Genomic DNA, 13,214 nt, shown 5'->3' with positions numbered 1-13,214 from the left:
TGGAACCTATGGACTCGTCTGTACTCGACATGACATCAGCTGCAACTCCACCCAGAAAATCGCCATCTATGACGCCTACTACACTAACAACACCGAGTGTCCACATACTGGCTTCTCTAGCTGCGTCAAATTCAGTGCGGACGATGTAACAGAACATGGATATCACAGATTCAACTACACCGAGCTGGTCTCCCTGTACAGAAACTGCTCAACAAAGACTCGGTGTGTGTATCAGGGGTCCTCGGCAGGGTGAAATTCGTACATTCTCTGTTGTGAAATATCAGTGTATTGAAGGTAAGGGTACAGTGTAGTTTAAACTGAATAACTGGATTTCTATATTGCTGTTTTAATAGAAGAAACATCGTATCTCACGATAACGTATTCAGAAGGTTGTCACCACATTGACCATGGTGAATTCTTTTGTATGTGGACAATATGCATGTTCATATCGACGTTTTTTGTCGACATTTACATTTGTTTAACAATTTAAAACTTCTTTTTTGAGAAATAGGTAACTTGGTGAGGCAAACTCAAAGCAGTCACTGACAAAATGCAATCATTGCCTTCACTGTTGACAATCAGTAAATGCTGCCTCCTTGTGACGTGAGTAGATCGGAGGAACGCCTCCCAATTTGCCACTCAGATGCCCAGGTGTGACGGCATATTAACAAGAAAATGTTCAGTTGGTGCATCTTTGAATCGATATGTCAATGTAACAGATCCGATTACAGTGTTGAGGCCGATTAGTGGATAACTGTATGTATGCTTTTTGAGGGAGCATTACATCATTCTATAACGATACCCTCTGTTTTGCTTCCACCTCACTGTCTAGGGACGCCTACCTTGAACAGAGGGCAGTAATTCAGAAGACAAGGCAATGACACTGAACCTTTTACATATCTTAACTGATCTGATTTTCGTATAATGAGCCTAGTGATGCTTGTTGCTGCCACTGTCGACAGTTTGGGTGTGGAAGTGTATAGATATTGGTTGCTGCTACAGTAGTTCTCTGGGACTGACGGCGGAATACAGGAGCCATAACAGGTTGCTTAGCACAGGCTACAGGGACAACATTCTCCGGACTGTTTTCAAACACAGGGTGTCTTCAGTGCGCATGCAGTCGCTACCTCAACGTCATCCTTAGTGATCACATCCGACATGACATTGGTGTTTGATTTATTATATTATTACGCTCTCCCTCCTATTAACAGCCGTTGGTTTTGTCAGTGACAAATAAACAAAATTAGTGTGTTTTTGTCAATAGCGTATTACGTTTGAACCTCCTTGTGTGAAACATGGTTACATTTTTAGTATTTTACATAACATTTTACGTCACATTTGTTTCAATTGCGGGTTTGTGTGCGAACATGAATATACAACTGTTATTAAAAGAGACACGTCAGTAGTAACCTGGACGATGGACATGAAACAAGTAGAAATCACATTGCTCAGGAACTCCTTGATTGTAATAAAATGGAATCACAACATCAAAATGGTGAATGGAAGTGTGTTATTTTAAGCACATAATGGGAGTAACGTTAAGGCATACCTGATTGAAAGAAATACTTTCAAGAATTTATGTACATTGTTGGTCTTACTTGGAGAAAATAATCCCAGAAGGGCAAACCTATTCCGTGGTCAGTGTGCTCTTTGTATTTTTCTGCGATCGTGCATGGGTTTGTGTGCATGCATATGTGGCACTTGAGACAAATCGAGCCAAAAGGTAAACACTGGTTATGAGCAATGTAATATGAATCAAACTCTGACATATTGGGTCTTTGGATGGCATTTAGAAGTGATACACATAAGGAAGAGAGAGTTTTATGGATGTCAACTTCTTTATTATGAGGAGCACTTGTACTTGTTGGTGAATATTACTGCATCATCTCCACCTTGATGTCGCATCAGGTCTTTGAATGGCACTTAGAAGTGATGCACATAAGGAAGAGGTTTTTATGGATGTCAACCTTTTTATTATGAGGAAAACAACACATTATGAGGAACTGGTATTGTGGATCCTCAATACTGAAACAAATTCAAAGTGGATACAAGCTCAATCTCACCTATGTCAGAAATCTCGGAAATTAGAAGTGAGTGAGTGAGTTAAGATTTTAAGTCACATCGGCAATATTTCAGCCATATCGTGACTAAAGCAAGTTATAAATATATCAACAATTTAAGTGAAATTATAAAATTCTGCCGACGAAGGACAGTAAAATAACTAGATTATCACAGATATAGATATAAAACTAGTAACTAAATCTAAAACATTTGAACTAGACAAGGCGATACAATATAAAAACAGGCTATTGATCGCCAACAACTGAAGGTAGATCACCATACTAGGGACCATGGGGACTTACAGTACATTTGCTTCCTGCATGGACCCTAGCTGGATTTACACCATCCCTTCAGCCATTGGGGACAGAAGAGAAACCTAGCCATAAATTAAAAGTACACATATTCTACGATTAAAAACCTGGTACACTTAAATTGACTAAATGTTTTGGGACTTACGTACCCTCTCAGGAGGACAATAATTTTACGCTACTTCAACCCCCTTCGAGGATACAGCCACTAACAATATCAGTTACTAATTTAAACTACCAATAATAAAATATATATCTATTTACAAATCAGTTAGCAAGTCTAATTTTTTTAAAAAGGCAATAATTAAATGAGAACTTATATGACTAAAAAGATCCTTCATAGTTGTTACTTTGAAATAAATATCCCTTGTGATGGAATATTCAACACAGTCAAGCAAGACATGTTTGACCGTGATTCGTTCATCACAAGGGATACAAAACGGAGGATCCTCACCTTTCAATAGGTACTCATGCGTATATCTTGTGGGCCAATACGACATCGTCGTATGATGACCTCTTCAAATCTGGACTGACAACCCAAGTAAGTGTAACTGATATAGGGTTTTATTTCATGTAATTTATTGATACCTACTTGGGTGTCCTGACTTCTTTTGCATCAGATCGCGGATGTAAGATCTAATGCAAGCTTTGTAATCAGAGTATGGGAGCAGAAGTGATGTCACAGATTTGTTGAGTGCAGCCTTAGCAGCAATATCAGCCATCGTGTTCCCAGAAATGCCAACGTGGCTGGGTAACCAACAAAAAAGACGATGTCGCATTGGCCAGTAGCAAGCTCATTATACAATTCAATAATTTCTAATAAAAGTGGATGTTTGCAAGAAAGATTTTGTATAGCCTGAAGACACGAAAGAGAATCTGAAAAGATGATATATTGTTCATATTTACGGTGTTTATTAATATATTTAAGAGCTGTTAGTATTGCGTTTGCTTCAGCTGTGAAAATTGAACTGTCATTGGGTAGTCTGGAAGATATTGTTTTGGACCCAATGACAGTGGCACAAGCAAAACCGCGCCGCCATCCTTGGACCCATCTGTAAATAAGGATTTATAGGTATTATATTTACTTTTTAATTGATTATATTCTTGTTTATATTGTAAGTCATTAGTTTCTGATTTTTTAAATTTATTGAGTGTTAGGTCGACTTGTGGCCTAACCAATTGCCAAGGAGGAGAAGAAAGAAGACGGGAAGGAGATATATTCTCCAACTCAATGCCAGCAGCAGAAATATATTGTTGGATTCTTATCCCAAGAGGTGGGACAAGTGAAGGTTTTTATTATACAAATCCTCATAAAGAGCATTAAAACGCAAGTGTGAGCAGGATTGATTCATTAGAATATAACTTTGTGATATATTGTAGGGACAGTTTGATACGGCGAAGTTTTAAAGATGGCTCATCGGCCCTCAACGTAGAGACTGTCTATGGGAGAGGTTCTGAAAGACCCAAGACAAAGTCTTAGACCCTGGTGATGGATAGAATCAAGTAGTTTGAGGTTGCTTTACAGGCCCCCACCATATACGATAGAGGCGTAATCAAGTTTCGAGCGGACAAGTGATCTGTAAAGGTGTAGGAGCGTAGCTTGATCCCTCCCCACCTTGAATTAGACACGACTTTCAATAAATCGAGTGCCTTCAGGCATTTAGTCTTCAAAGACTTAATATGTGGTAAAAGGTCAAATGCTTGTCAAAAATCAGTCCCAAAAACTTGGCTTCCTTTTACAACGTTAATTGAGAGCCATCCAAGTACAGTTCGGGATCTTTATGAGGTTTATATTTTCGACAGAAATGTATACATTTGGTCTTTATCTGTGAAAATTTAAAGCCATTCTCAAGTGACCATTTATGAATTTTATTTAAACACATCTGTAATTGTCTCCTCGATGGTATGCATATTTTTTACCACGACATGAAACGTTAAAATCATCCACAAACAATGACCCATCTATTGAGTCATTTAATACGTTTGAAAGACTATTTATTTTATGCTAAAACAAAGTAACAGACAAAATACTACCTTGTGGAACCCCTGATCCTGATTATAAAGGTCAGACAGGGTTGATCCAACACGAACTTGAAATTGTCTGTCTGCTAAAAACTGTGCTATAAACTGAGGCAAACGGCCTCTCAAACCAAAGTCATGTAAATCTCTTTAAAATGCCATGTTTCCATGTTGTATCATGTTTTTCCAGGTCGAAAAAGATTGATACAGTATGCTGATTATTTACAATGGAATTTTTAACAAATGATTCCAGCCGAACCAAATGGTCAATAGTGCTTCTATTTTTGCGAAAACCACATTGATGTTAGTAATAAGATTATTGGATTCCAGAAACCATACTAATCTATTATTGACCATGCGTTCCATGGTCTTGCAAACGCAGCTAGTTAGTGAAATAGGTCTGTAGTTTGATGGATCTGTATGATCCCGGCCAGGCTTAGGTATCGGTACAACAATGGCATGACGCCACGAAGGAGGAAAGGTCCTGTTGTCCAAATATTATCAAAAATGTTCAGAAGTGTTTCAAGACATGCGTTGGGTAAATGTTTCAAGAGCTGATAGTGGATATTATCAGCACCTGTTGCCGTATCATGAGCTTGCGCTAAGGCAGTATTCAGCTCATGTAGGGAAAATACTTCATTATAATCTTCACCATTAGCAGAGTGAAAGTTAATTTTAAGTTTTCGTGATGATCTTTATATTTTCTGAAACTTCTTCGATTATAGTTTGATGAGTGAGAATGTGTAGCTAAAGTTTCACCCAACTTGTTTTGCAATGTCAATTTTATCAGTTAAAAGATCGTCTCCATCTTTGAGATGATGAACACTAGAATTTCTACCTTTTGCCCTTGATTCTCTGTATCATGTTCCACACCTTCGTCATTGGCGTACGGGAATTAATCTTTGATATTAGTTCTTCCAAGACTGACGTTTACTTTGTTTAAAAAGTACGCCGAGCCTTGGCATTGTTTATTTTAACATTATCTAAATTGTGAACTGTAGGGTGACGTCGAAAGTATTTCTCTGCCTTTTCCTACACTTCTAGCTTGTTTATTAATCGTCAGTAAACCATGGTTTACGAACATGTGGTTTAGCAGAAGCCTTAGGAATCGTTTCATCGGCAATATTCTTCAGTTTAGCAGAGAACAACTCAATCGGATCTGAAACATTGACAAAAGTCAGATTTCAATTTGTCAGCACACAATGTCTGGAAATAATGGCCAGTTAGCCTTATTAAAATTCCACCTTTGTTGTAGATGGGTCATCACTCGGGTTTATAGCGGAAAGTATTGTAGGAAAATGGTCACTCTTACAAAGGTCATCGTGGACAGACCACTTAAATTTTTATAAATACTTGGGTCTGTGGAGCGACAGATCAAGTGCAGAATACGTTCCTGAACCAGGGTGTAAATATGTGACAGATCCATCATTAAAGATGCATAAATTATTGTTTGAAATGAAGTCCTCAATGATTTTTCCTTTACTGTTGGTATCGGCACTACCCCACAAAGGATTATGGCTGTTTAGATCTCCCATGATTATACATGGTTGAGGAAGTTGGTCAAAGAGATCCTGAAGATCGGACTGCTGAAGAGCTGAAGAAGGAGAAATATACAAAGAACAAAGCGTAAAGGTTATCTGTAAAGAAAGACGGACAGCAATAGCCTGAAGATTGCTTTTAAGAGGAACCGAGCTATGGATAAGACCCTGCCTCACGAGAATAGAGGCGCCGCCAGTGGCTTTATCGCCTGGAGGTGAGAATGAATGGAATGAATTGTACCGACGCAATTCAAACTTATCTGTACTTTTCAAGTAGGTCTCTTTGTAAACTAAAACCGATGGATTAAAAATCTTGTGATAATAACTGTAGATCATTAAAATTATTCCTAAGGCCTCTGCAATTCCATTGTACCTAAATTAATAGAGTTGTTCATGGCGGTTCAACAGGGGATCTTGACCATGAAGAATGTCTACTCCCCTCGTCCTGGCTGTGAGGGAGCGACCTCCATATCAAGAGGTCCAAACGGATTATGAACCGTCACGGATGTTGACGAGGTAGATGGTACCTCTAAATGCTGGAGGGCCCTTTGCCCTACGCATCTTTTTCTTTCTTTATTTGACAAATGGCTTATGTTTCCTGGAGTTGATTGTGTCTCTGGTTCTTGTTCTGTCTGTGAGGCAGTTGTTGACGAACTTTGCTCATTTTGAGAGGACTGGGTGGAGTCATCGAGTGTAACTTGTTTGGCCTTTACCCAAGATATGGCTGTCTGGCATGAAATTGAAACCTTGTTACAGGATGATGAACAGGGAAAGAAACAGTGGCTGAATATGATCGAGTTGTAGTTGTTTGAGACTGTGCAGGTATTAACTTTCTGGCTTCGTGGTAGGAGAGGTTGTTAGTGATTTTGATTTTGAGAATCTTTGACTCGAGTTCAAAATTAGGACATGATTTGACGATGCCATGTGCTCACCATTACAGTTAGCACATCTGATGTCTTTGGTACATTCAGTATTATCATGAGCCCCACTGCAACGGGAGCATACTGGTTTACGAGTGCATGACTTGGCACCGTGTCCAAATTCTTTGGCACTTAAAACATCGCAGCGGATTAGGGATGTAAACATCAACTGGGATATTAAAGTAACCAGCTTTAATAGCTTTTGGTAGAGACGACAGCCCAAAGGTGAACAGGTAAGTATTAGTTTTAATTATATCTGCCTCCTGTTTTCTGGTAAACCCGCTTAACAGCAGTTACGCCTTGGTGTTTCAATTCATCAGCAATTTCTTCTTCTGTCATATACGCCAGACAACGAGATCTGTCACGGACGATACCTCTGCAAAGAGTTCAATGTCCTGTGCACAGAGACAACAACTGGTGTATTAACAAATTGTTGTAATCCCAACAAGTTTACAGATTGCTGCCTCCGGGCACATTCAACAAGAAGGGAGCCAGAACGAAGACGTGACGTTTGCTACCTCTCCACAGACACTTTTGATACCCATCGATATAGCAAAGGGATTCAGTTTCAATGGACTTCCATCTGCGGTTTCAATAACCAAGAATCTTGGCCATGAATCCACCACCGCTGAAGAGACTTCATCATCAGATGATGTTGAAAGGTGTCTACGTTTATTCGTTTTGAACCAGGGGAATGTTGTGAGCCATAGTATTATAATGATTTTCAGCAACCCTGATCTCCACTCGCCATCGAGTGTCAACACGGACGACCCTGCAGTGGAAACCAAACTGCACGATCAGAGCTACAGGGATGCTATATACTTCAGAAATACAGACATAAATAGCTAAGAAATCAAAAAGAAGAAGTGTCTAGCTGGTTCGGCTTTTGACATTCTTCTTAAGAAACTCAGAATTCAGGAGGTCTATACCACCAGATTGGCCCATGAGCCACCGCCTTCTGGCATAGGACTCTAGGCAAAAATGTAAATTTGCAATAATAAGGGTTGTCACAGTCTTTAATCAACAATTTTTGTATGTCATGATTAATCCAAATAAAACATTTCCATGCACAGGGCATGACGTGACCAGCCGATTGATAGAACTGGGCCAGTTCTACCACCCGTCTAGGTGAAGTAAGGGGCGAAGTCGTGTGTTGGGCAAAAGAAACACGGTTCCAGGCTCCAAGTGCCTCAACCACCAGCCTCCCGTCCTCCACCGACACAGGGGCGCAACCCACGGCAAACGGGTTGGTGGACCAAAATATCCCCCGGGTCCACAACGAGGGGTTGAAAGGCGCTTAGCGTGACTCCAGCACCCACCACGAGGAGGTGGCCTTTCATGGGTGCCGGAAATTAGAAATATGTCAGATGAGGAAGAGAGTTTGTGTGGATGTCAGCTTCTTTATTATGAGGAACACCAATCAATATTACAATAAATGTATTGCATAGTTCATGTGTGATAGTGTGCCATACATACGTACATTGTATATGGCAATGAAGCAACTTATAACCTAAGTGTGATAAAACACTGATATCGAAATATAATCATCTGTCTTAAATTTATGTTCTGGTTAAAATATCTGTTCAGTACACTTTACTTTTGAGTGACACAACGGCATGTAAACCTGAGCACTCATTAAAACTGTGAGTGAGTGAGTTCAAGTTTATAGTCACAGCGGCAGTATTTCAGCCATATCGTGACTTAAGATAGTTATAAATTCATGACAAATGCACAAATTTTAAAAACCTGTCGACGAAGGACAGTAAAACCAACTGGTATATCACAGTAATAGAAAATAAAACTAGCGTATATCTCTAAATATGATTTCAAATTAGGAAAATACAATATAAAATAAGACTGAGGATCGCCAACAACTGAAGATAGATCACTATTCTAGGGACTTAAAACTGTGAAACATGTTATAGCAAAGCATTCACAGTTAACCCTAGTAATTATTGAGAATAATGAAACTAAATGCATTCCGCTTCTATGTTGTACCAGATGTCAAATTAGTCGCATGCTGTTTTTAGATACATTTGCAGGCTTTGTTATAGATTTGAATTTCTGCCTCTACCTGCGAGAGATAATAATACCACGGTTTCTGTTCAACACGTGTATATATCTTCATTAAATTAAATAATGTCATGCCCAACACCAGCATAAAGTATCAAATATGATTTAACTGGAGTTCTAAGGGATAATCATGTGTGGACACGGCACCTATGTGCACATAAAAGCAATCATTATCTCATCAGAAAGGTAGAAATTATCATACGGCAATCCTGATATTTCTCCTAGTATGATAACGAAGTTTTGAGGATTTCTATATTCAAGGTAGGTAGATTTATCGCCTCGTATATAATGTCTGATACTATAAATGTTCCAGAAGGTCATTCCCTGAACATCAGCGGAGGTGTTGTAGAGTTATCTCAAGCCGCGATTAACCATGGAAACAAACTGATGCCCGATTGCTCAAAACGAAACGACACTTTACGTGTGCAGTTTCAAGTCTGATGACACTGCCACAAGGATATCAGTATATGCTCTTGATGTGAGACTGAATCGGGGAAATGGAAGAATATGCTTGTCTGTCCGACCTGGGAATGAAATCACAACGAGGAAATGTTCAACAGTGTTCAAACCGTTTGAGAGACTCAACGTAACAACTGAACTCCCTCTACATATCCACTTCAAAGATATTCGAAAGCACTCCATCAATTTGGCTTTTGATCAAAGCTAAGAACGACGGACAATAGACATGCTATTGTACACACATTGTACAAGTAATTTCAGTAAATATCATGTAGTACATATACCTGTATGTTCAATAGTAGAATGAGAAATCACCAGTCCTTGCGTAAACAAATGTAAATTACCATTGTGAATAGTGATTAATAATACCTTATCTTGCGTGTATTTTTCGTTTAGTTCCATCTTATTGATGTATTACTAATGCTTAATTGTTTGATGACAAAACTGTATGATATTATGCTTGGAGTTACATTTGCCATTGAATGGGACAAGTGAAACTGGCGCACTCACAAGCACATGTAGACAGCCACGAAATACTTCCATTATAACTATTGCACAATTATGTTCCTTGTCCGATCACTTCTGGGATGTTTCATTGCCATTTTAATCTCAATAAGTCCAACACGTGTATTTTGATCAAACAGGTACAAAAGCACAAGAACAACAAACAGCCATGATTCCATGGCAAATGACAGCTTATCTTCAGGTTTGTTAGTTTTTTTGGAGTCTTTTAGTTCAACGCTGCACTCAGCTAATTTCAAGCTATACGAAGACGGTCAATATCACCCAAAACAACGCCATGCATATCTTCAAACAAGTAACTAAGGATAAATTCACACTTAAGATGTCAGAGCTAATTGCCAATGATGATTTTAATTTTAGGAACGTCACTGAAAGATTAATATCGGACTTGCCGGCTTTGTTCCCAAAGGCCTGTAATTAATACATCCACATCATTATGATTTTCGTCAAACTTAGTTGCATTCATACATATCTGTATCTTGCAATACACTCAAGGTCCACTTTGGTATTAAGAGGGAACATTTTGACAGCTGTTACTGCAGAAATGGAATACCTAGTAAACGCAAAGACAACGTATAAAATCATGCATGATTTATGTCATGTGAGTTTCATATATATCACCTCACACACAATAAACGTAAATGCAATTAATTATTGTGTGTTGACTTACACAATACAATTCAGAGAAATATATAGTTACATTCCAAAACAAACCAGTGATTAATATCAAGAGCATACATTTATTTGCAGCACTTGAGTTCCAATCTCAGTATGATAATCATGGGTGCACGATAATCAGGAGTTTGTTTAACTCCGTAGCTCACCAATAGTCCAGCTATATGGCGGCATTCAGGAAACTTAGTCTAGCCTGTGCGATCCAGTGATTGACATTACAACTTGATCGACGCAATTATGATATTTGCATCAACAGGTAGTGTTAGACGCCTCTCCTTACAGCAGGTATGGGTAGATGAAGCAACTGATGAATGGATACATGGTATTGTTGGTCTTAACCGCCCATCCTTAATTTACCCATTCACTACGTTAATTGTTTGTTCGCCTATGTATATAATACGTCACATGTACCGAAACAACAATGATTGATTTGATCTCAGGACAGGCAGAAAGTAACGCTGGTGCAATAGCTGGAGGAGTTGTGGCCACAGTCGCAGTTGTACTGGTTGTCACATTGGTGTCAGTGTGGATCATACGGCACAGGTAAGTATTTAATTAGTCCATTTTGTATGTCTGTACACATACTAAATATGCATAGTGTTGACTTGTACTATCGAATTTACAACATGTGACACTGACAAACTGTCAACACGCATGCTCCAACTTGGTTTACCATGGTAGCATTCAAAGGTTTGGAACATCACTGAATAGTTCACGAATAACCCTTAGAGATTTATATTGATTACTTGCATTAAGATTGCAATGAAGTATGTTCATAACGCTACTATATACACCTCTATTAGTGTTAAGGTTACCTGTGTCTGTACATTAACTTCCAGACGAGCGAAAAGCGAAGGGAAGGAGAAGACTGCATCACTTCCGAAGGATGCAAAGTCTGACATGACCTACAGTTTAGCCGGTAAGATCTCACAGGAAAACTACCATGAAATCCAGGACACGAAGACACAGAACAGTGACTATGACTACGCTACCGCGGACGACATGGGTCTTCCTCCAACTACAAACACTTACTTCACCATCGAACCTGCTGGGAAGCTAACTGCAAACGACAATTCAACAGCCTCTGCAGCTGAAGGCGAGTATGATCACATTGGAGACAAGCCATCCCAACAGACCAGTGACTACGATACAACAGCCTCGGTGGCTCAACCAGGAAATACTGAGAAGATGACTATGGTTACAATCACTTCCAAAGAAAGTCAACCCTCAGACACACCAGAATGACTACGACACTGCTGCCTCTGCAACCCAGGCAGTTGCCCAACTCAGTTCGACCGAAAGGAACACAGATGAAGACGACTATGACCATTGTCATAGGGGAACCAATGCTTCTGAGACTGTTAGCTCGCCGTATGATACTACATCTGGAGTAGAGGATAATCCTGATTATTCTGTTGCAGGGCAAATGAAATAAGCATATCCCGAAATTGAATGTGTATGCGTGTTCTTGTCGTACTGTACATGTACATGTATCAGAACGACTGCACACTCCGTACTTGATACCTGTCCTCAGTTGAGGTGCCAAAGAATGTTTCCAGTCAAATGCTTTTTCGTATCAGTGAGGTCAGTGTTCAACATTATCATAAGAAACGAGAAACAGATGGCCTATTCGTCTAAGGTGCGGTAGATTGCACGATTTCAGACTGGTTTATTTATGATTTTGGTTTCCAGCACCATTGAGTAATATGAACATATGCTGAGATATTGGTCACTCACAGACGGAATGATTAATCCTTCCTTGAAATGATTTTTATCAGGTTGGCATTTCCACTATTATCAGTTATGCCTCTTTGATAATAATTAATGAATTTACATGGAGTAAATACATAATACACTGCAAATACCAATTCAGCACTATTACTGTTTACACAATTATGTTCACAGCTTAAAATGAATATTTGGCAGAATTATGCAACATTCTCATTCATCGGTTTGTATCGAGTTTTCAAACTTAGTTTGTCTTCATATTTAAAAATAGTACATAAAAATACAGATTATGTAATACACGTTGTGGCAACTGTTTCCAGGTTCCATTTTAGTGCTCGTGGATACTATATTTTGAATGTTGAGTTCTATGGTTTCAGTACGTTTTCAATTCTTCACCACCAGCTCCTGTATTTAGCTTACAACATTCACGTACATCGTCTCCTTTAGAGGACTTTATATGAGGAAATACTGAAATAGGTTTTCTTTATTGATTTGAAAGGTAAGATGCTCATGATAAGAGTGGATCGTGTTTAAGCGTACACAGGCCACAACAATTAGAACAATTTCATAAATATTCATACTTTTGATGTTATTCATGTTTGAATGTTACGAAAAATTGATGTGTGCGTCGATAAAAACAACCCGACCAAAACAATGAAAACATGCTGCAAGGCGGATAACTAAGTGTACATCATATGTTCAACGCTTGTTATATTTACACCTTCTCCGGAAACTAGAGATTTTATTACTTTTTAGGTTGAAACATGATACCTTCAATGCTTGGGATATTTACGATTACACATTGTTAGTAAAGTAGAGATTGGGGTACATTTTGGGGTTGAGTTCAGTCTTTGATTTTACAACTCATTAAACCTTGGTGAAATGTTTAATTTAATCCTATTAATGAAATC

At 38.8% G+C, this 13,214-nt stretch overlaps 1 protein-coding gene across 2 annotated transcripts; it reads left to right on the top strand.

The window, feature by feature from the left end:
* Positions 1-119: 119 nt before the first annotated feature.
* Positions 120-12,763, top strand: LOC124278460. 2 transcript variants are annotated; one of them, XM_046714166.1, is made up of 3 exons: positions 120-294; positions 11,016-11,118; positions 11,415-12,763. In XM_046714166.1, the coding sequence occupies exons 1-3, from the start codon at positions 156-158 to the stop codon at positions 11,818-11,820; spliced, it is 648 nt and encodes a 215-aa protein (XP_046570122.1). In that variant the 5' UTR covers positions 120-155; the 3' UTR covers positions 11,821-12,763. The 2 variants fall into 2 exon arrangements, with proteins under 2 accessions (XP_046570122.1, XP_046570123.1); XM_046714167.1 differs by lacking the exon at positions 120-294 and adding an exon at positions 10,035-10,084.
* The last annotated feature ends 451 nt before the right edge of the window (positions 12,764-13,214 follow it).

Source organism: Haliotis rubra, unplaced genomic scaffold (genome assembly GCF_003918875.1).
Source record: "Haliotis rubra isolate DU_JTF1 unplaced genomic scaffold, ASM391887v1 Scf2371, whole genome shotgun sequence".
Lineage (NCBI taxonomy): Eukaryota > Metazoa > Mollusca > Gastropoda > Lepetellida > Haliotidae > Haliotis > Haliotis rubra.
The sequence above is the reverse complement of the archived record's forward strand: the minus strand, read 5'-3'. Positions and strand labels throughout refer to the sequence as shown.